This window comes from Tripterygium wilfordii, chromosome 2 (assembly GCF_013401445.1).
Source record: "Tripterygium wilfordii isolate XIE 37 chromosome 2, ASM1340144v1, whole genome shotgun sequence".
In the NCBI taxonomy this organism is placed as follows: domain Eukaryota; kingdom Viridiplantae; phylum Streptophyta; class Magnoliopsida; order Celastrales; family Celastraceae; genus Tripterygium; species Tripterygium wilfordii.
Window position 1 is genome coordinate 5,952,802 of NC_052233.1, and position 23,440 is coordinate 5,976,241.

The following is a 23,440-nucleotide window of genomic DNA, read 5'->3' on the forward strand; positions in this document are numbered from 1 at the left end:
ATAATTGAAATGGAAAACAATTGTCACCATCTACGGATTTGAACAAGTCCGAAATTTAAAACATATAAAATTCTCAACATAGAATAACTGTTTATTCAACTTTTTTTCTTAAATTCTTCAGTTGCTGCCTCCTGCCCCACCCGCATTTGCATCCGCGTGCATCATCTTCAACCATGCAAGCTGCCAGTCCCTGCGTAACATAGCAGTGAAGTACTCACGATGATCTTTGTTCTGAAACAGCTTAAGAGCAAACATTAGCAAATCTCCCATCTCGGCAGTCTCTGGAATTTCCTCCAAAATTCTCATACAGTCAGCAATTTCAGCTTTTGCATATGAAATAGGGGTACCGGCAATTGCATTTGTCCGACTGCTCACCTCGGACACAAGATTGCCCAAGGACTTGCTAATGTCTTCTTGATAATCAGACGCGGATGACCTACGCTTCTTCTTCCCACGGCTCCCTGGTGTTCCTGATCTCCTCCTAACTTGATGAATTGGCGGAGTGGGGGAGCTAGTTACTTCATTACTTTGCTCAATGTTTATGTCAAACTCTGGATCACTGGAAGCAGCAGAGCCGAGATGGATAGTATCCACATTTTCGCCGGTGCTGGTCCTTTTCAGTTCTTCATTAGTTTGGTCAGCTTTTTGGTTAGATGCACCTGCAAACATTGCAAATTCACCAGTGGCCACAAGTCCATCAAATAATGCCTCCAACTGCTCAAGGTTTTCTGGTCCCTGGATTCGAAATGTTGCAACCTTTTTGTCTTCCTGAAATGTATTAGAAGAATATTAGACAGAATCCACATTTTATACTGCATATAAAATAAAGCTTTCGAAGATAATAAAGCATACATATGCGAATGAGTATATTAGACATTCACAAAAATGAGACAGTGGCATATTAGACAATGGCATACCTATGCAAATGTGTATAATAGACGTTCACAAAAATCAGACAGTGGCATACATATGCAAATGAGTAAAAAATTGACATAAAATTCAAACAGTGGCATATTAGACATTCACAAAAATCATCATTGATGACATAAGTACCCAAAAATAAAATCAAACATGGAGATAGTGGCATTAATGCATAACAGATTGTATAAAGTTCATTATAGGGACAGTTTATTGAAATAAAATTCACCCAGCAACCTTATACATTACAAGTGTCCAAAACATTCATAAAACTTTATAAAAATTGAAATATGTTTGAGATTGTGGATATTACAATTAACAGATTGCAGTACATTCACATGAATAACAGATTTACCTGAATTCTTCTCTCCCACCAGTCATTGTCAGCAAGAATAGTGTTACGAACACTGTCCCATCCAGTCCCAGTGTCATGGATACGCAGTTTCTTCCACAATTTGTAATCCTTCTTCAGATTGTCCCATTTGTTCTTAAATTGTGGTTGATCATATCGCTTCCCTGTTTTCTCAAAAAAGCCAGTAACTATCTTCTGCCAACCTTCTTTGGTGAAGTGTGAACCAGGTCGACGTCCTTCATTTACTTGTTCGACACAAAGATCAACAAACACTTTGGTTTGGGAAAAGTCCCAATTGGCCTTGTCTGCAGCTTGGGTTGATGGTGCAGGAGGTGTGGTTGTATTACTCATACTATGTTACAAGGCCGATGTTTATAACTTATTCACAAATATATATGCTAAGGAACACAACTATACTATCACTGAAAATATAAACCCTAATTCTATTGCCACATAAATTACACTAATCACCACACAAATGCAAACTCAATTTGCTAAACCAAATTTTATTAAAGATAAACCAAACATCATGCACATGCTCTGAAGACAATGCAAACACGGATGCCCTACATATGTTTACTTACTCAAGAACAATAATCCAATATTCAGAAAATGTGTATAATATTCTCAACACAACATGAAAATTAAGGCAATACATACTAACTGTACATGAATCAGATTAATTAACTTAATGAAAAGAACTTAATATACATGTTAAAGTAATAAATCTTATAGCACATATGAAAGATTTTTGAATCCAACTTACATATAGACAGTATAACATTTGGAATAAATCTTATAGCACATGTTAAAGTAATAAATCTTATACCCTACTACCTACCTATAATCCTTAATTGTGTAAAATGCCTTAGAGAATTCGAACACTAATAGATAGTATAACTCCAGAATCTTTGTCACTGGACAGTGCAAAGAACATGGGATTAGCAGATGTAGACTATATGCCAGGGACATGTACATTTGGAATTTATAGCTTTTGTAGCATGGACTTTTCAATCTTCATCTTTAAAGCTAGGAAGAGGGACAACAAACAATGGATGGATCTAGTACTGACTGGGGTAACGATAAATATATGAACTGGGCAAATCGAGAAACGAACAATAAGAGAAGTGAGAATCTAGCTCATACATTATAAGAGAAGTGAGAATCTAGCAAAACATATATGTTCCTTGACAATGTACAGTCACAATATTAAGTTCATCAGGTCATGCTTTTAATCTCTTGATTGTTTTTCGTAATGAAAAAGTGTTTCGTATTTTATTGTTCTACGAGTTCTGCCAACATTTAGGAAGCATGATTTTTCATTCCTCTGGAATTTATGTCAACTAGCATGGTGCAGTCCCTCATGCATTCATTCCTCCTCCTCACAAGATAAATTCTTTTTCTAATTATCTTTCGGTGACTACCGCTTAGGGCAAGCAAAAATGACTCGTTCATTTGAAGAAATCATCTTCTTAACAAAATTACTGAGCGCAATCCCGAGACCAGCGTATGAGCAAGAGCTATGTGTTAGAGCCACCTCTATCAAACCCTAAAGGTAGACATGGTTTGGCCGAAATCCCTAACCCTCACATCGCGAACAACAACAACGGAAAAGAAATTGAATGGCCAAATCGAGCACATACCTGATTTGAGTGGAGCTCGTCGCGAATCCCGTCGTCGTAGCTGAGTGTATATGCAGCCGAGTCATCGTGGTTCACGTGAGGTGGGAGAGCTCAGTTGTGGATGGATTCAGTAAGAACGCGATAACGGAGATGAAGAAACGCGTACTTGTGTGTGTATTGTGGGCTGGGACGAGAAATTCACGTGGGCTGGAACGTCATCCAACGAACGTGGGCTGGCCGAAACGCGTGATGGGCTGCAACAAACAGATTCGGCTCGTTACGTCCAACAGTAACACAAACGTGGCCCTATAACCGTGCTACCAAACCCGCACATGATTTAGACATGGATCGTTCTTGTATATTAGTTTATTTAATATATCGTTTTATACAAAATATGTCATTTAATTGATATATTACTAATAAATCATATAATACAAAATGTGGGTCCCACTTTTTGTTAATTAATATAAATATTACAATATAAAACTCATAATAATATAATAAAAATATTTATTAATTAAAACTTAAAATTAATTTTAATAAAAATTAATTTTAATTTAATATAAAATTTTAATAAAAAAATAGTTATTAATTCATACTTAAAATTAATTTAATAAAAATTATATTTATCAGATTTACTTTAATATAAAATATTAATATAAAATCATAAAATCTAAATAATACTTTATTTCAATAGTTTATCTATCATTTTTTTACCACATCAACTTTTACTACACCAAATCGCTCACACATATAGATGAGCTTTAAACTCAATTTTATTTCCATAATTTTTCAACTTTTCGTTAGCACTAATCTTCCCGTTCTACCAAACGGACCCAACCTGCATCCAAACAATCAGATTAGGTTTTACATTTCGCACATCACCCTTGCAATTCAAATCCCCCTTCCCGTGCAAATCCTCGCACTGACAAGAGAAGACAGGAAGAGGAGAGCTTACCCTTAATACTCTCGCAATATGGCATCGAAGTTTGGGTTGGCGGGTGGGATACCGGAGCGGCGTGTCCGACCGATTTGGGACGCCATTGATTCTCGACAGTTCAAGAATGCTCTCAAGCACTCGGCTTCATTGCTCGCTAAACACCCCAATTCTCCATACGCTCTTGTAAGATCGGAGCTATGTTTTTGTTTGTCTTCGTTTAAAATAGATGTTCGGACCTGCTGCATGCTTGAATATAATTTAGTTGCTTTTGTAGATTGACGATGTTTTAGTTGATTTCTTTTGATTACTCGAAACTCTATTCCTATCATTCACTGTTTAAATTGTTATTAAGAATTCAGTGGGAACTTTGTGGAACTGGGTTTCTAATTTATTTCTGATATTTTTTTAATAATTACTTTAGAGTAAGTCAATTGTAGTTGTCGAAAAATGCTCTTTTAAGGCCATAGACACTATAACTAATGGATGATTTCAAGTGAGAGTTTAATTTTTACTGGCCTGGTAACAGATATTGCTGCTTGATGTACAGAAACACACACATGTACATATAATATATTATATGTTCATATTGGGTATTTTTGTTTTCCGGATTGGATTGTCGTGCTAATTTGATTTTTAAGAAGGAATTCAGCTGCTGGATCGCTGCTTTAACCACACATGTATATGTACTACGTAGTTATGCATATCGTGGTTTGTTATATATGGGCCTTTAATGACCATTGACCTGCCTAACGATTGTGTTAATTTATTGAGTATTTTGATGTTCATGAAGATTATAAATTGTAAAGTCTTTGTGTCAGAAGATGAGACATTGGACGCAAAGAACCTAAAATAATCACCAATTGGTGAACCTATTCAGTTTTATTTGCAAATGTTGGTAATCATTAGCTTTTACATTAAATTCTGTTGGATTTGAGAAGTCATAATTTTATTTACTTTTCTTCAATATATGCAGGGACTAAAAGCTCTTATTTTGGAAAGGATGGGTAAATCTGATGAAGCATTATCTATTTGCATAAATGCAAAGGAACTTCTATATAAGAATGACTCCTTGCTCATGGATGATCTTACTCTGAGCACACTGCAGATAGTATTCCAACGTCTTGATCATTGTGAGTATACATTTTACTGCTAGAAGTAAACTGCTTATGTTTACACTGTTCCCAGGAATTTATTTCTTCTTTTTGTTTGGTTTTCCTAATGTTATAAGTGGAATTGGCAACAAGCTGCTATGAGCATGCTTGTGGAAAACATCCAAACAATTTGGAGCTAATGATGGGGCTTTTCAATTGTTATGTTCGCGAGTATTCTTTTGTGAAGCAGCAACAGGTTTGTCGTCTTTTTCTAAGACGTGTGAAATTCTTTTAAATTCTTTTTTTTGCATGTGGTTGTAATCATCGTCTGTTTGTGCAGTGTCGTGGGACAAGTAGGCTAATATTTTTCTAATTCCAGTTTAATTTTCTGCCAGACAGCTATCAGAATGTACAAGCTTGTTGGTGAAGAAAGGTTCCTGCTCTGGGCAGTGTGTAGCATCCAATTACAGGTTCTGTTAGCATTTCATTTCCTCCCCTTTCCCTCTTGTTCCATTAAGTATGCCATCATGCTTTGGTCAGTACTTATTGCAAAAAGTTGGTGTATCTCAGTAAGGGTGTATAACTTGTTGATGTTGCTCCCTTCTTCTAACAATATTCTTGTAATCTGATTCGTTTTCCTTCTCTTGGGATGTTGTGAATTGGGGCAGAGCAAAAAAAATTCTTTTAAGGAGTTTTGCATGATGAGTTGATGACAACACAGGAGATTTCAATATCATGTGCTAGACATTAAAGTGCTTGTATGCTTACGTATATGCTAATTTTACGTTCTGCTGATTTTTTTTTATCGTCCTGTTGATTTTAATGACAGGTTCTTTGTGCCAACGGAGAAGACAAGCTGTTACTCTTAGCTGAAGGCTTACTTAAGAAGCATGTTGCCGCCCATAGCTTGCATGAGCCTGAAGGTGCTTTTGTCATGTGCCCAGATTTAGATGCCATGTTTAACATTCCCTGCGAATCTTTCTAAATGCTCGCACTCTGTTGCAGCTCTTATTGTCTACATTTCCATATTGGAGCAGCAGGCTAAGTATGGGGATGCTTTAGAAATTCTCTCTGGCAAATTAGGTTCACTTTTAATGATGGAAGTTGATAGGTTACGCATAGAGGTACTTTCTATTGCTTCTTCTTTTATTCTATACAGAAGGAAACATTGTTTACAGTAAAGATATGTAGGCATTTTTGTTCAAAATGTTGATTCTGTTTACTCTCTATTTTGTTGCTTTACCTTTTGCACCTTTTTAGTGTGAATGATAGCAGGAGGACAGATGAGATCCCCAAATAAAGTTATATTTTGAGAGTTGTGGAGAAATATGGAAGTGGTTAGTGTTGGAAATATGGTTTAAATGAATAAGATTGCCCTCACCTAGCAAGTTAAAGAATTGGGTTGAAATGGTAGTTAACATTCTCTGGGACTTGACACCTGACCTTTATGTCAGAATTTTGCATTAATCTTATGATTTTTTCTTTTCTTTTTGGATTTCTTCTTTTCTTTTGCTTTTCTTATCAGCCTTTGCTATATGACTTTAAGTTGACAGGGGAGGCTTCTTGCTCGGGCGGGTGACTATTCTGCTGCGGTTGTCGTATACCAGAAACTCCTAAAACTTTGGTACGGTGGTCAATGTTTGCAATCCTTTTTACCTTTTGTTTTTGGCGCTAAGGTTTGACCACTTAGACTTTTGCTTGCAGAGTAAGAATGTTGGACCAAACAGGATCAATTAGTATTAAAAGCATGATATGAGAAGTAGAGAGGCAGCGCTTTCAGTTTCCTCTAGCTTTGAATGTCTTCATTATCATTTTTTGATCAAATCTTTTGCGGAACATATTGTCATGGGGGGAGTCTTTTGGTACTTGGCTATTATGTGAAGTCTCTCTGCAATTCTTTCTTTATCTATTCGTTCTCTTCTTTATATCCTGTTCCGTGTTTTTGGCTTGTATTTTACACAATTTCTTCCTTTTTTTGCTGGGTTCTTGATTTGGGTACTGTGAATGATTTGACGTAGCACCTTTTCTTCAAAATTTGGAGCTCAACTTCTCCATACATCTGGCGCTTTCTTTCTGATTTCTTAGAATGCTTGCACCTTTCTGGCAATCCCTCAAATGGGATACATAAGCTTTCTTCAATTGGTAAAATAATATTAATATGCGAAACAATCAATGTTTAGGAATCGTATTTTGCAGAAGCTTGTAATTACTTTTTGAGAGCTTAGCAGATGCTTTCTGAAATTTCCATTTTTTATATTTAAAATGTGGGCTGTTATTCTAGCCTAACTTTAGGATACGCTAATTAGGTCCACATTTTGGTTGCAGTTACAATCCTAGGACTTATTCCTAAATTGTGGCGTACTGTTTATTTGTTTGCATCATAGTTCTGGGTCAAATTTTTAAGTCAATGGAAGTTGTTGCCCCTCTCTTTGCATGTGCTTGCTCACGGACACTAATCTCTGAACCCAAAGGTCCATAATTTTGATCTCGTCTCTTTCATCTGGCAGCCCTGATGATTGGGAGGGTTTCCTACATTATTTAAGCTGTGTGTTGGAGGATGATAGCATCTGGTGCGTTGTAGCTGACAATAATCCTATTCAGCGCTCAAAATTTTTGGACTGCAGAGTCTCTCATTTGTCGGATGAAGTGGTGCATATCTACAACTGATTTTTTATTGTGAGCTTGTCCTATGTATATTTTAATGCCGATCAGAAAGTGATTTTTGTAGATTCGATCTGCAGTTTGATTGTCGAACATCAGATGCATCTGCTTTTGTACAAAAATTACAAGAAGACAACCGTGATAGTCTTATTAGGGGCCCGTACTTGGCAGGTCTTGAAATCAAAAGGAGGAAGCACTTGTATGGAAAGGTCAATGATGATGAGATGATTGAGGCCCTTATGCAGTACTTTTCTATGTATGTCAAGACCGTCTTTTCTCCTTAAGTCTCTGCTTCATTATTTTACCAAATGTGGTGACCATCACTGTTGTCAAGGCGCTCGCCTAGGTCTTGCCTTTGCACCTCTTTCGCAAGCAAATTCCAAAGGCGCACCTTTGGGGAGTGGGCGAGCGCCTTGTGGCATTTTTTTTAATCTTGTTTGATTGGCCTTGTTTTTGGGTTTGCACTTTGAACATGTTTTGTTTGGGGCTTTAGTTTTTGGGCTATGGTTCAAGAAGGCTTCATGAGGCCTTATATCTTAAAAAGAAAAGAAGCCCTAGCCCCTAGAAATTACATGAAGAAGAGATCGCGTGGTAGTGATGGTGACTATGATGATGAGGATTGAGGAATATGGTGGTCAATGATGCCAAAGATTAAATGACTCACTTTGAACTTCATTTTATGCTTGTAGTACCTTAATTCTATGACTTCGTTTGTTTTATCATTTGTGTGTTATTGACCAACTTGTGACTTGAATTGTGTTATGGAACTTATTTTATATGCAACTTGAATTATTGTATTTCAATATTGGACCTTGGACATATAAGAGTTCTGAATCGAATCTCTTTAGAAAGAAGACCTTCTTAATTTTGCGCCTTGGACAAAAAGACCCTCACCTCAATTGCGCCTTGGGCCTAAGGCTCTAAGAGGGTCTTTGCGCCTTGAGTGTGCCTTGCGCCCGTGACAATAATATTGACCATCATTGCTATATTATTTAAACAGCTTTCTTTCTTGTCTTATTCTAAACAGCTCCTACATCATTGCTATATTATTTAAAGCTTTGTCTTTTTGAACACAGATTTGGTCACTTAGCCTGCTTCACTTCTGATGTTGAGGTGTTTCTTCAAGTTTTAGCTCCAAACAAAAGGACGAAGTTCAATGAGAGGTTGGTGAAATGCTATAGTTCCCTTCCAGTGGATGTCACAAAAATGCTTGGGCAGTCAATAACACTATTTAAAGTGCAAGATGTGATGGGCAATATGTATACTACGCTCCCTGTGAGTGGTGCGTATTTCTCTTTTCCAGAAACATTGAATGTAGGAACATCTTCATATTCCTCATTACTCAATATTTTGGTATTTATCGTGTTCGTTGCATTTAAATTTGATGCTTACCAAGCACAAGTGATTAAAGCTTACAAAAATATTCCTGTAATTATAATTTCACTAGACTCGTCTTAGTTTTAATGTTTTCTGAATGCATAGGTGTCATTTGTTTCGTGTTTGAATATTTGGTTTCCCTAGACTCATCTTATTTTAATGTTTTCTGAATGCATAGGTGTCTTTTGTTTCGTGTTTCGTGTTTCAATATTTGGTTTTACATGAAATCCTTTAACTTGTATAATTTAACTATTGCTGTCTTCTCAGAACTTGAAGACACTGCTGTACGGATGGTGAAGTTGTTTTTTGAAAGCCTTCCACTTTTTAAGGACTTGGATCCACAAGAAAGTATGCAGGGCGAGGAGCTGCTTTCTTTGACATGTAATGTACTAGTTCAGGTATCTTGATCCATGCAAATAAATTTTTTCTCCATTCTTATTAACTTCTTTACTTCTTTGGGCATAATGGCCTTGAGGTTTGTTAAATGCTGAAGGTTGAAACTCGGGTGTAGTCTCTTTTTGGATCATGTTTGCCAAAGAATACCTTTGTATGTTGATACATTGATACATGGATTTTATGTCTCCCACATTGGTATTGAGCTAGCTACCATTAACTATGATTATATGTGGATTTCTAGGTAGAAATATTCGACTTAATGCTGGAGCATCAAGTTCTTGAAATACTATTCTGGCATATTGTTTTCTTAGAATTGATGCAATGAAGATTTCAAATTTCAATGAAGATTTCAAATTTCCTTCAAATTAGTAGATTAGAGAATAAAAGATTTGAAGTGAGATCTCATACTTGTAACATGTTGAAACTGTTTCTTCCTTACTGGACCATCTCCAATGCTAATTGAGGTTGCACATGTCGCTACCCAGGAGATATTCAAAATATCATTCTTTCAATCCATTGCATTCCATCCAAAATTAATTTCCAAGAGAGCGCCCATTTTTTCATTTTCTTAGGGTTTAGGGCAACCATTCGTGAAAGAAGCCATGCCCATCCTAACTTCATGCCAAAAACTTTGTAGTTTCTCTATTTCCTGCCTTACGAAAGACAGAGATCAACCAATGACTCCATTGTTCCAAATTGCTTTCAACACAAATCCATTCCACTTGCCCTCCTCTTCAAACAAGATACCCCCCAGTATGTCACTACACTGTTGTAGAGATTGAGAAGTCTAACAGCTTTAATATGTGGCCAATAATTTGGATTTTGGACTTCCATGCCAGAATGATTTGATACTTATTTCTCCTATCAAATAGGTCAATAATGAAAGAGTGAGCACTGTTCCATTCAAAACTATGTAACAAAATTTGAATACAGGTAACAAGAATAAAAATATGGCAATTTTCACACCAACAAATGCGTAGGTGTTACCCAATATCAAATTGGTGAGTGTTGTGTGTAATTTCACTTGGGCTCTGATGGTTGTCATACACATTAGGCGCCCTTACATGTTTGTGTACACATTCTGATTGCATTATTATTGGGCTAATTCTGTAAGAATCTATGCATTGCGGTATAATGCTTCTAGATTTTGTTCCTTGATTGTACTTGATAAGAGCAACCACAACAATGCCATTTTATTGGGGCATGGGTGTGATTTTGTTGGGGCATGGACCAAAATATTGGCACAACAAGACCATTTTGACGGTCCAATTTTGTTGGGAACAACATGTAGGCATGGACTCTTATTTGCCCACATGTTGGCTTCATTTGGGGCCCACATCATCTACCCACTCACAAATACACAAAAATCAATACTGGGACCCCACCTCTATTACACCAAAAATCAAGCCAGCAAATTTACACCGTTGTACCAATATATTTTGTTGACCTAGCCACATAAGCAAAACACGTCTCCCAATCCATTTTGTTGTCTCCAACAAAATGGCATTGTTGCGGTTGCTCTAAGTTTCAAAGATTTATTTATTGTTCCAGAGTCGATTATTTTCTTTCTTTGAGGTTATTATTCATTGTAAGAATTGTTCTTGGCATTAGTTATTCTGGCGTACAAGGCATCTTGGCTACTTGGTAGAGGCAATTATGGTATTGGAGTTTGGCTTGACTATCCGAAGGTCAGAAGTGTCCTGGCTTCTTAATTTACCTCGTCATTATTTGGTGAAACATTGTTGTAAATGTGTGGTGTCAAGAGTGGTTCATAATTTTGTTGAAGACTTATTATTCTTATGTAAGATATATCTTTTTTATAGTGTGATTAAATATTGGTATTGAAGATAGAATGCATAAGTAGTCTCGACAAATTAATTCATTTCTTTTATTTATTGTTGATTAAAATTTATGATGTTTTAATTTCATTATTGATGAAAACTTGAAAGACATGTCCAGATAAATCCTTGTATTATTTTTTGAAAGATTGATCTTTGGCTTATACTGTATATGAGGGGCTTCTTTCTTTTTAGCAGGAAATATGGGGTGTGTCTAGTTATGTTTGAGGATATTTCTGGCCCAGTTTGATACTGGATTAGTTTGTCTTAGCAGTCAGCTTGGATTACTTATTTTTTCTTTCCGTTCAAACAATATTCTTCAATATTTTTTTTTCTCTCAGTTGACTTTATTGAATTTGATTATATTTGGCAGATATGTGTGGCAATACAAGATTTTATTGGTGCACTTGTATTCATTTTTGGGTGCCCTTTCATTAGCATATGAATGGTATAGCAGCTAATCCCTTGTGATCTTACCTTGTAATTGATCAATACCTGTTCCACCTACCTTAATTTTAGCTTAACTTGTTTTACTGTCCTGTTTAGGTATAAATTGCTGGATGTTAAGAATATCTTGATGGAGACTGTTTCACATCATATGTTACCGCAGATGCTGAAATCCCCGCTTTGGGTTGAATTAAATAATCTGCTTAAAGATTATCTCAGATTTATGGATGATTATTTCAGAGAATCTGCAGATCTTACATTTCTCGCATATCGACACAGAAATTACTCTAAAGTAAGTGATATATATCAGCCAGCTTTCCTGTTTTTATTTCGTCTTTGGAACTTCGATTATGATAAATAACTTGTTATATATTTTTTTGGCTGTTTGATTACTTCGGTAGCTATATAATTTTTGCTCGTCGACCATTTTCTAACCAGCATTTCTTTGCCGTTGCTCGCTTATATTGTCCTAAATGTTTTGTGGATTTAATGTTGTTTCTCAGAGTAGAAGTGTTTCCCATCGGCCATTCAAGGCAGCACTCAATTGAACTCCCATTCTGAGTCACCAACTTGCTTCCCCTTAAGCTGCACCCTATCTGATGATTTCTTCATGCCTCTTGTGTATGAGCAACTTCCTCTTGTAAAATGAGCCTCACCTTATATCTGCCCCACTTGAGCTTATCTTGGTTGGTCTTGCCTCGTCTTATTCAAGCTTCATGAAGGAGCTTGAAAGTTGTGTTAAGTGATCCAAAACCTGTTTGTGTTGAATTAAAAACTTGTATTTTTATCAGATGAAACTTATATCATTGATTAATGGGAGTGATACTCACCTTAAAAACTTATATCATTGATTAATGAGCCTCACCTTAAAAACTTGTATCTTACCCATAATTCTAAGGAGGAGAGGAATTAGATTAATGGGAGTGATACTCTACAGGAGGATTTAGATTAAACTTTTTAGATAAATTGCAAATGTTATATTGATGTTGGAGTTGGACATGTAATTATTAATTATTCTTTTTATATTATTGATTGAATCTTATTCAATAATATACAATTCCTTTCTTTTATATTATTGATTGAACATTTTACAATTCAATAATATTCTTTTTGTTCTTGTTATTTTTTTGTTTAATTTGTTCTTAAATTTATGTGTGGACTAATATAAAGGATGACTTTATTTTGATTTTTAAATTATCTATATTGGTATTACATATTATATAACTAAATTTATATTAATTTATTATGTATTACGAACCAGCGGTTCGACCTTCATCGTATCGGTTGAACCTCAAAAACCTTCAACCTTCCGCCTACATGGTTTGAGGCACGGTGCGGTCTTTAAAACTATGGTTTACCTTTGAAACAATCAACATATAAACTTAACCAGTTGGTCCTTTGTGGTGCTTCCTTATTTTGTGGAATAACCTCCATTGTTTTGATAAGCCATATTTGTTTAAGAGCATATTGTTTTGTGTGAAATATCACACCGAAGAAGGTCCAAATCCGTTTACTCTTTTTCATTTTCCCTACATATGCTACAAGATGTATGGGCACACTTTACAAAAAACTTTTATCATTCCTATGAGTATCTATATGTTGTGCTGCAAAATGATTCAGCTTTATAGAGCTTACAAGTTTTTCTGTATCTCTGCCTGGAGAAGTTGAGTGATTGTGAGTCTGACACTGAAAACCAAGACATCTGTTTCATATTTTGTTTCAGGTCATTGAATTTGTTCAATTTAAAGAGCACTTGCAACGTTCTAATCAGTATTTAGTGGCAAGGATTGAAGCAGCCATTCTACAGCTAAAGCAAAATGCAGATAACTTGGAAGAAGAAGAGGTATTTGTTATCCTCCCTTTCCAAATTATATAACCATAATTCTTCAATGTTCTTGATGGTAGACGATATTTCCACGTCTTTTAGCTTGTCCTTGAAAGCTTGAATTGTGGGATTCAATTTGCTGAGCTGTCTAATGAGATCAGACCCAAATCTTTGACCTTCAATGAAGATTTGCAATCGCGACCGTGGTGGACGCCGATATCTGGGAAAAATTATCTTTTGGGTCAGTATTACATGCATCTCTTGTCCACTTGTACATTTAATTTCTTCTTTTTCGTATGATGAACAGCAAACATTTTGGGCAAAGCATTATGTACAACGTGAATTTTTTGTGGGTTTAGTGGAAGTCATAGATCCATCACAAGGCCCTAGGATATTTTAGGTTAGACTCCAGCTTGTGGAAATAGCTATGTAGCACGGACACTCTGTTTTGGTCAGAGTGTCGGTGTCCGACACGTGTCGGACACGGACACGGACACGTCCCGACACGCTCAAAATACATCTGGGACACGTGAATCTGAGTATCAGATTTTTTTTTTTTTAATATTGGACACGTTTTCGACACGTTGGGGACACGTATCCTACTTTTTGGAAAAATCCCGTGTCCGCGTGTCCGTGTCGTGTCGCGTGTCCGTGTCCGTGTCCGTGCTACATAGGGAAATAGACTAGACAAGTCATGAACTGACATTAATATTGTCTTTCCAATTATCTAGTAGGTGTATTTCAACCCTTATAGCTAACTTGTACTTCTGGATATTTGACCTTTCCTTTGATTTTTTGTTTTAGTTTTTAAAATTTAAAAACTTCATACCTTTTCTTTTAAGAAAAATGAGATTTTTCAGCTGAAAAAGATCGCTTCAGCTAATTGTCCGTTTACCAGGCTCATAAAAGAGACTCTAGCATCTTGTCTTGGCATGCTTATTTGGGGCTGGGCTAGCCGGCTAGGGCATAAGAAGTAGACAGCCCAGCTCAAAGTGTCTGGTCCCAATTTTTTGTTCAGGCTTACGGTCAGGTGTAGCGGTGACTCACCACATTGGTGCAATTTTGATGGTCCATAAAGTATATTTTTTTGCAATACTTTTAGTAGAGAGAGAATGAGATTGGTAGAGAGAATGTGTAAAGTGGGGCCCAAATATGATAAAAGGAAGTCAACATATGGGCAAAGCAATGCCATACCACTTGGCCTAGCAAAAATAACCCAGTAATATGCCGTTGCTGTATCCATTTATTCATCCATGCCCCAGCAAATCACACTTTTTCCCCATCCATGCCCCAACAAATTGCCACTGCTGCAGTTGCTCTTATGTTATTTGACACCTTTGACTAATCCGCAAAGCTTTTCTATGTATTAAATGTTAATTGGTTCCAAGTTCCAACCATCTCAATTACCTTTTCTCTCCTAAGTCCCCATATTCATCATTAGTTGATTTATTTACCATAAAAAAATGGTTGAGAGGGCCAAACTTCTAACATGTAAATTATAATTATAAATATATTTTTTTTATTTGTCGAGTCCCCCTACACCCGCATCCTGTGTCGCCGTATCCGAGTCGATGCTGCCTAGGTGGTGAGACAGATTTCTCTTTATATTATATGTCACAAATGAAATGTTGTTCTATTACTAGAACTTAATAAAACTTGGCCATGTTTATGTAGCACTATCAGAGTCTTTATGGTGGTGATTTGGTGATCTTTCACTTCTCATTTTTTCGGTGATATTTTTTCGAATTATAACGTAAGGGTCCATTCTTTCAGGTCCTTTTGAAGGAATCTCCTATTGTCCCAAAGAAAATTTGGTATAAAAAAACTCCATCTATTTTGAGCTTTCTTCCCACAATTAGCGTTGATTTTTTTCTTCTCGCAACTGCCTTAATTTTTGTGTTTTTGTATGCTTTGCTCGCAACTTAGACAAAAGAAAACGAAGCAAGTGTACGAAGAGCTATTGAGAGGAGAGCGCTTCTTCCTCGGATGGTCCATCTGTCCATCCAAAGTGCATCGGCACTGCTCAAGGATAATATGGAAGTTAATGGTTCTGTATCTGATCCCCAAATCTACTCAGAGTTGAAATTTTTGCTTGAACGATATGCAAAGTTGTTGGGATGTTCTCTGAGTGATGCAATAGAAGTGGTCATGGGGGGTCTTAACAGCCAAAAATCTTCTGAGGTAGTATACCGATTCCATTTAACATTCTTTTTGAAGACATTTTTATCTCCGTAAAGTTCCTGCTGCATAATGCGTACTGTTTATTGTAGCTTTGTTTGTGGTACATGAAGACATTGAGATAGGTAGTGGTGAGCACACTTTTTTTTTTCTCTGGTGAACTGTAATTTTGTGGTATTGGGACACACCTTTGGAAGAATATCATCTTCCATTAAGTTTGGAAGATGGAAGTTGGGAAGTTTGAAGCATTAGTATTTTCTCGTTAGATGTGTATGCACATTTCAGGTGATTTAACCTTTTGGTCTATTATTATTTTCAGAGGGTTACATTGACAAAGATTTGTCTGTACTTTTTCCGATGGCTTGCATATGAATAACCATAAAAGTATTACCCAAAGGTTGATTATTGGAATATTATGCGAGCTAATTAGTAGTCCCCTTGTATGCTTAACTGTAAGTATCCCGAAGCATTGATGGCTTTCCTGCAAAATAAAGCTTTCACTTTTGATGCAGGTATTTCATTCAGATATGGTTGATTGGATGAACTTTGCTGTGTTTTTGAATGCATGGAAGTTGTGCTCCAATGAACGTAAGCAACTAGATAGAGATGGATGTGCACCTGGTATTTGGCGCACTGTGAATTCTTTGTTGGAGAAGTATATTTCAGAGGTGGTCAAATCCATGGAGCCTCTTATTCACCCATCACGTGGAGATCTTTCTTTTCTAGTACAAGTGATTTCAGAACCATTGGCTTGGCACATTCTTGTAATTCAATCCTATGTTCGCTCATCCCTTCCATCTGGCAAGAAGAAGAAGAAGGGTGGATCTACTGATCATTCTACATCTCCTCTCGCAATTGTAACCCGGGATACAATTCAACTTTTGTGTGCAATTCTAGAGGAGGTTACGAGATGGTTAGGAGAACAAATCAAGGGACCAGAGGATGAAAATTTGGAAATAATACTCTCCTCTGTTAGGAAAGAAAGCCAGGTTGAAGGGCCGGGCCAGGTTTTTCAGATTTTAGGAACTTTGATTTCTTCCACAAGTGAGATGGAAGTTGGTGTTAGGATATGCGAAGCACTGAAGTCGTGGAATCCTGTTGATGTTGCAAGGAAGATGGCTACTGGACAGAGTTTAGTGTTATCAGAGTTTCTCTATATTTGTGAGAGCAGGATGAAGTCATTGCAGCTATTGAAACACCAGATAGCTCAAGTCTGATGCAAGATTTGTGTTGCTTGATGCTTGAGGTTTTCATATATTTTGGCTTGATTTTCAGGAGTTTCATCCAGCCAATAATCTTAGTTTTTTAAGTCTAGATGTTAGGGAAATAGCAAAATTGACGCTTTATTATTGCGCTTGTTTTGCCTTCATACATCCCGACCAGATGTGCTAAACGTAAGCTGCTGCTTTTCTTGCGGCATTGCAAAATTTTTCTTCTGTAAGATTTCCTCGTGCACACTAGAAACAAATAAGTTTTTGTTTGATGTTTTGTAACTATATTTATATTAACTGTTATTTTTTTTTAGCAGTGTAGCATTATTCTTATTGGGCCTTTGCAATCTGTGTTCCATTAATACTGCATACAAATATTCTTTAGCTGCGTTTTGGGTTTGTATTGTGCATAGCATGCTGTATTTTGTATGAGCTATGGGGTTGTCTGTACTCTGTTGGCAGTCACAGGGAGTGGTGACATGCGAGCAGGAGCAGGAGCAGGGTTTCTCGTTCAGCCGCTGAAGCAAGTCTCAAATTAGACAAAGACGTTAAATGTTCGTTCATGGAGAGTTCAGCAATTCTAAACCATTAAAGTGGACTGTGCTCTTTCTTATGAGTTACGTTGAACCCAATAAGCCAATTTTTCGGGCAAGCCACAGAAGTTTGTCTGGTAAGGTGAAGGTCTTGAGGTTGCTGTGGTCACTTGGCCTTTTGTTGTAAATGTCAAAACTGTGACATAATCCTTGTATAACAACTTTGACCAACACCTCTAACTGTCCCGACAGATGTGTAATATTTGATGGAACAGTTTTCATAGTTGTTGATGAAGGTGTTATTTTAAATTTACGTCAAAATTTGATGAAGGCAGCAATGTGAACCAAAAATTAGTTGGCCGGCTGCCTAGTGCCTAATCATCATAACCTGTACAGATTAACGAGTTAAGTAAAAGTCATGGTCTTATTAAGAAGACATTTTTGGGGCGTGGACTTGTTAAACCTGCTTCATTTCAATATAAAGAACCTAATACAAGAGAAAAAAACTGCCTTTGTTGAATAAACTTGTACCTTAATTGACGTTTGCACATATTCAAGGTTTGTGTTAATATCACTTTTGCATATCAAAAGATCGTCAGTGTTTCAATTTACACATCGTTATTTTAAATGCTTCAATTTGATCACCCAATGATAAAATTGTTTCAACTTGGTTTCTTGGGCAAATTTTCTCGCTTTGGAGCAGTCACACTGCACATGTGGCATGTTGACTGACCAAATATTGATTGCTACATATGTAGTTTGACTGTCTCAAAGTGGAAAAATCTACCATTGAAACAATTTTATCATTGGGTGATTAAATTGAAGCATTTTAAACAACAGTGTATAAATTGATACATTGACTATCTTTTGATGTGCAAAAGTGGTATTGACCATTTCTTTTATTGAAACCGTTAGTAGAACCTTACCCATACTTAATATATATATAAGAAATTAGGTTGTTATCAAAGGGAGGTGATTTGGATGTACCTTTTCCCAATAAAGAAACTGAAATAAGAAGAACATTCGACAGAAACATAGACCTAAAGACTTTGGAGTGGCAGTCTTCTGAGATGTCCTAAGCTTCCAACAGAAAGTGTACAGATCATGCATATTTTTTTAACTTCCTTTACCAAATCTAAACTAAAATTCAACGTCACCCAACTGTTCTTCTATGATTCTCAGTGTTATCACAATATTAACAATAAAAAAAAAAACTTTGTTGATGGATTGAAAAGACATGGCGTGATTAGCTCCTAGTCCTAGACTGGTGAGCTAACAATGGATTTGATCCACAGCTGTATTATTACTCACTCACTGAACTACTACAAGCAGCTGCATTTTGCAAAAATTTACATTAATACAAAAACAATATGATAAAAATGAGAATAAGAATATAGGTCAAGACAATGTTTGTAAGAAATGGATACTACTGGTTATATACCACATAAGCTATGGAGATGGAGTTATTACATTATAGATAGAAGGAGCCAGAGATGTATAAAAAGTCTAATAATGATATAGAAGTTTTTTTTTTTTGAAACGGGGAAGGGAGATTAGAACTCTGGTCACTAGAGTGATATACACCATCTTTATTATTCTAACTAATGACTCGGGTGTGACATAAAAGTAGTTGGATACACAACAGTGGTTTTTAATTTTTTATGTGGGACTATCAATAACCATGTAGTAAGAACAATGCCTCCAACTAACCTAGTTTTTCAACCACAATTAAGTATTGACAGACAACTGCTTTCTTCCATTTCCAAACAGCACTCAAACCTATAGAAACAGAGAGATGTCTCAAGGAGAAGAAATGAGCAATTTAGTAAAAAATTTCTTGAGAAGACTTGGAATATTCTGTGCTCAAAAATAAATATGAAAGTTGTCCATTATTGTAATAACTATGCTAATTTCAAATATTCTCAGTGCAAAAATCAACAACAAAGTACATGAATTGCATTAAATTTAAAAGAAAATCCAACCCAAACAATTTGTAGAGGTATCGTTCGCTTTGGATCTCAAGACCATCGTAGTTTTCTACTTAAAATTTAAAATGCCCTCTACAGTTAAGAGATATTGGATCTTAACCTAAAAAACATTTTGCTTTCCTCAACTTTCCGATGTGAGAATCATGTTCAGTTTCATCATCCCATCTCTCTTGTTGTAAGACAACAATGAGTTTAAACTGCTCAGTTGCAAGAATATGTGACCCCCTCCCCTTGGGATATGGGGCAAGTTGGTCAACCAATCCTCTCTACGGTTAGACCAAGTTCACCCTAAATTTTAAGTGACCCTACTGACTCAAAACCTAATTCTCCAAGACATATCATCCTTACAAACACCCTAAAATAATAACATCAACAAAGAGCAAAAAATAGTCAAGTCCTCCATTTGCCCTTAGTTATAAGTTATAACTCTATAAATACCTGACCTCCTATGGTCAATCTCACACATTAATTAGTTCCAAACACTTCACTCTCTCAAATCAAGATTGAGAGAGATATGGAGCCTCACAACAAGTCATTATGCCCTTGCCTTTTCCTTGGCGTCTTCTTAATCTTTACATTCCTAGTTTCTTTCACAAATGCAGAGATTCATCGCCATAAATTTGTGGTATGTACCCTTTATCCTAAGCATTCACTTTTATCCAGTAGAATTATATATATTCCATAACCCATTTTGGTTTGATATTGAATGACATAGATTCAAGCAGTGCCAGTGAAGAGGCTGTGCAGAACCCATAGCACCATCACGGTGAATGGGCAATTTCCTGGACCAACATTGGAAGTCCGAGATGGCGACACACTCATAATCAACGCTATAAACAGAGCTAGATACAATGTCACCCTCCACTGGTAATACTCTAACAACCATGTCTTCCAACATTAAGTACAAAAAAAAAAAAATTCATGGGTCCATATGTCTGTTCTTGTGTTTGATTGAGAAGGCATGGAGTACGACAGCTGCGGAATCCATGGGCAGATGGTCCGGCGTATGTGACCCAGTGTCCAATTCTACCAGGGAGGAGCTACACATACCGGTTCACTATCCGAAACCAAGAGGGGACCTTGTGGTGGCATGCTCACAGCCGGTGGCTTAGAGCTACTGTTTATGGGGCTCTAATCATCCATCCTAGAATGGGTTCTCCATATCCATTCCCAACTCCAAAGAGAGAAATTCCAATTCTTCTTGGTAACTCAACTCCTCAAATCCTCCAAAAGTTTTTATTTTTTATCAAGAAATGATGATATAGAGATACCACTACAATGATGAAAACTGTAAACAGGTGAATGGTGGGACAGAAACCCCATGGACGTCCTGAAGCTGGCAACCTTCACAGGAGCGCAACCAAATATCTCTGACGCTTACACCATTAACGGTCAACCTGGCGACCTTTACAGATGCTCCAAGAAAGGTTTGCAAAACATTTCAGGGCATGGTATTGAGTTTTATCAAATACTAGCATACATAATAACAGCAGAAAATTGTCTTCTGGATTTGAATGCAGAAACTGTAATATTCCCAGTGAATGCTGGGGAAACAATTCTCCTAAGAATAATCAACTCTGCAATGAATCAAGAACTCTTCTTTGCCGTGGCCAACCACGCGCTCACTGTAGTTGGAGTTGATGCTGCCTACACCAGGCCTTTCACTACTAATGTCATCATGATAGCTCCTGGTCAGACAACCAATGTCCTCCTCACTGCTAATCAGCCCCCCGCTCGCTACTACATGGCAGCACACGCCTATAACACTGCAAATGCGCCATTCGACAATACAACCACCACCGCAATCCTTTCATACAAGTCTGCTCCCCGCGGCGCAACGAGAGGGAAATCAGCAGCACCAATTTTTCCACAGTTACCAGGCTTCAATGACACTGCCACTGCCACTGCATTCACTGCCAGGATCAAGAGTCCTTCCAGAGTCAAAGTCCCCACTAGGATTGATGAGAACCTTTTCTTCACAGTTGGGTTAGGACTCATCAACTGCACAAATCCTAATAGCCCCAGGTGCCAAGGCCCAAATGGAACCCGCTTTGCAGCCAGCATGAACAATGTCTCTTTCGTTCTCCCAAGAAGAAACTCCTTAATGCAGGCTTATTACCAAGGCCAACCTGGTGTCTTCACCACAGATTTTCCTCCTGTTCCCCCCCTGCAATTCGATTATACCGGCAACGTAAGTCGTGGGCTATGGCAACCTGTTAAAAGAACAAAGCTCTACAAACTGAAGTTTGGTTCCAAGGTTCAAATTGTGCTGCAGGGTACAAGTATAGTCTCAGTTGAGGATCACCCAATGCATTTACATGGCTACCAATTCTATGTAATTGGTTCGGGGTTTGGTAACTTCAATCCAGCAAGGGATACTGCAAACTTCAACCTTATAGATCCACCACAGAGGAATACCATCGGAACACCTCCTGGTGGATGGGTAGCCATCAGATTCGTGGCTGATAATCCAGGTAACATATATAGTGAGAGTCAAATGCAAATAATTAATCTACACTTCTCCATTGATTTGAGTAACTTAATTAACACCATATATCCACTCCCTTTTCTTTTTTTCCTGGAACAGGTGTGTGGCTGATGCACTGTCATCTAGATTCCCATCTCGGCTGGGGCTTGGCTATGGCTTTTCTAGTAGAGAATGGAGTAGGGAGACTGCAGACCGTGCAGCCTCCACCACTTGATCTTCCTCGCTGTTAAGATAGTACGTAGTTCAATCCAAGCATGCCGTTACAAGAATGGTGGTCATATTAGACCTTAGATATATCAATATTTGTTTGTGTGAATCTACTGATGTGGATCATTCACCTTCATTCTCTTCTTCTTCCCTAAATGAAGTCTTCAAATGATTAATGTTTGTTCAAGTAGCTTGTTTATTGATGGAGTGTATTGTTTCAAGAACCAAATAAAAAAAAATTTCTCGTCTTTATCTACCGTTACACACCCCTCTGTCTTTAAACACTTTCAGATCTGCTTCGTCTGAGGGGAGGAGGGACGAATATTCTTCTCTTCCTCTTCTCCTCTAGTCTAATTAAGTTAATTTTGCTACTTTCCATATTTCTAAGTACTTTTCTTTCTTTCAATAATAGTGGAGATTTCTCTTGAATCTATTAAATCTATTGGTGTGATATGTTTTTTTTGTCGATTGACGAGCAGTTTATGAGAGTTCTTCCTATTTTGGTTTATTTCTTCTTCACATCTGTTATTTTGGAGAGTTTTCTTCATGTACTGTCTTTCCTTGTTGAGATATGATGCCATTCTCTGTGTTGTTGGTTTGTGGAGATGGGATTTCAACTAAATCTTTTGATTTTATTTCGTCTGTACGGGTATATCCCAATACATGTGTGGTGGTCCCTTATGCGAAGCGGTGTTCTCCAATCCAACCCAAGTTCGTTTGTATTGGTTCTCACCTAGTTGGATTTTATCCAATTAGCATCTTCAAGCCCGAAAGGATGACATTTTCCTTTTCTTGATTAACATAATTAATTTAACTATAAATCCATATTTAATAAATGTATAGCAAAAACTGAAGGATGGGATTTTATTATTATTATATGATAGAAATTATATTTATTTGATTACATGATTGGTAGGGTTGATTCATATACTCTCAGGACAAAGGATAACTAGTTGAGGCTTGCCAAAAGATCATGAATGAGGCAAGAACACCACCCAAGAGGATCACAAAAAATGTCTTTACATTTAGGAGGGCATTTGCATTCTCCATCTTTTGGACACACCACCTTCACTGCACTTCCATCCAAAATACCTACCAATTTCTTTCTTGTAAAGTATAACCACAACCAATAATACACTATCAATTATAATACAACAAACATAAAACTTTTTTTGAAAACAGGGTTTGAGGAGGGGTAGGACTCAAACCCACATCCTAATGGGTGGATCAATTCCTTACATATAAGGTGATTGTCGTTCAATCAACGGCTCAATTGCAACAAACATAAAACTTACATAAGCTAAAAACCAATATCAAGACCAAAAATAGTGAAGATTATTTCTCCATTCCAATATTTGAAGAATTATA

The 23,440-nt window shown here is 36.9% G+C and overlaps 3 protein-coding genes across 4 annotated transcripts; 2 read left to right on the plus strand and 1 right to left on the minus strand.

The window, feature by feature from the left end:
• Positions 1 to 117: 117 nt before the first annotated feature.
• On the minus strand, positions 118 to 1,621 carry LOC120010411 (L10-interacting MYB domain-containing protein-like). The gene is made up of 2 exons (XM_038861208.1): positions 1,274 to 1,621; positions 118 to 768 (listed from the first exon to the last, which is right to left on the minus strand). Exons 1-2 carry the CDS (start codon positions 1,619 to 1,621, stop codon positions 118 to 120), a joined length of 999 nt encoding a protein of 332 aa, XP_038717136.1.
• A 2,247-nt stretch (positions 1,622 to 3,868) lies between these two features.
• Positions 3,869 to 17,203, plus strand: LOC120015437 (N-terminal acetyltransferase B complex auxiliary subunit NAA25-like). Of its 2 annotated transcripts, XM_038867870.1 has the most exons (19): positions 3,869 to 4,015; positions 4,806 to 4,962; positions 5,061 to 5,179; positions 5,319 to 5,393; positions 5,753 to 5,846; positions 5,929 to 6,047; positions 6,477 to 6,547; positions 7,431 to 7,572; positions 7,665 to 7,840; positions 8,661 to 8,866; positions 9,229 to 9,359; positions 10,969 to 11,045; positions 11,569 to 11,643; positions 11,742 to 11,934; positions 13,366 to 13,485; positions 13,570 to 13,708; positions 15,241 to 15,281; positions 15,394 to 15,648; positions 16,158 to 17,203. In XM_038867870.1, the coding sequence occupies exons 1-19, from the start codon at positions 3,869 to 3,871 to the stop codon at positions 16,860 to 16,862; spliced, it is 3,042 nt and encodes a 1,013-aa protein (XP_038723798.1). In that variant the 3' UTR covers positions 16,863 to 17,203. The 2 variants fall into 2 exon arrangements, with proteins under 2 accessions (XP_038723798.1, XP_038723807.1); XM_038867879.1 differs by lacking the exons at positions 3,869 to 4,015; positions 4,806 to 4,962 and having other exon boundaries at positions 5,068 to 5,179; positions 5,323 to 5,393; positions 16,158 to 16,862.
• Positions 17,204 to 19,861: 2,658 nt separating this feature from the next.
• Positions 19,862 to 22,328, plus strand: LOC120011906 (laccase-3-like). The gene is made up of 6 exons (XM_038863079.1): positions 19,862 to 20,002; positions 20,093 to 20,244; positions 20,337 to 20,581; positions 20,676 to 20,804; positions 20,898 to 21,851; positions 21,965 to 22,328. Exons 1-6 carry the CDS (start codon positions 19,892 to 19,894, stop codon positions 22,093 to 22,095), a joined length of 1,722 nt encoding a protein of 573 aa, XP_038719007.1. The 5' UTR covers positions 19,862 to 19,891; the 3' UTR covers positions 22,096 to 22,328.
• Positions 22,329 to 23,440: the final 1,112 nt, after the last annotated feature.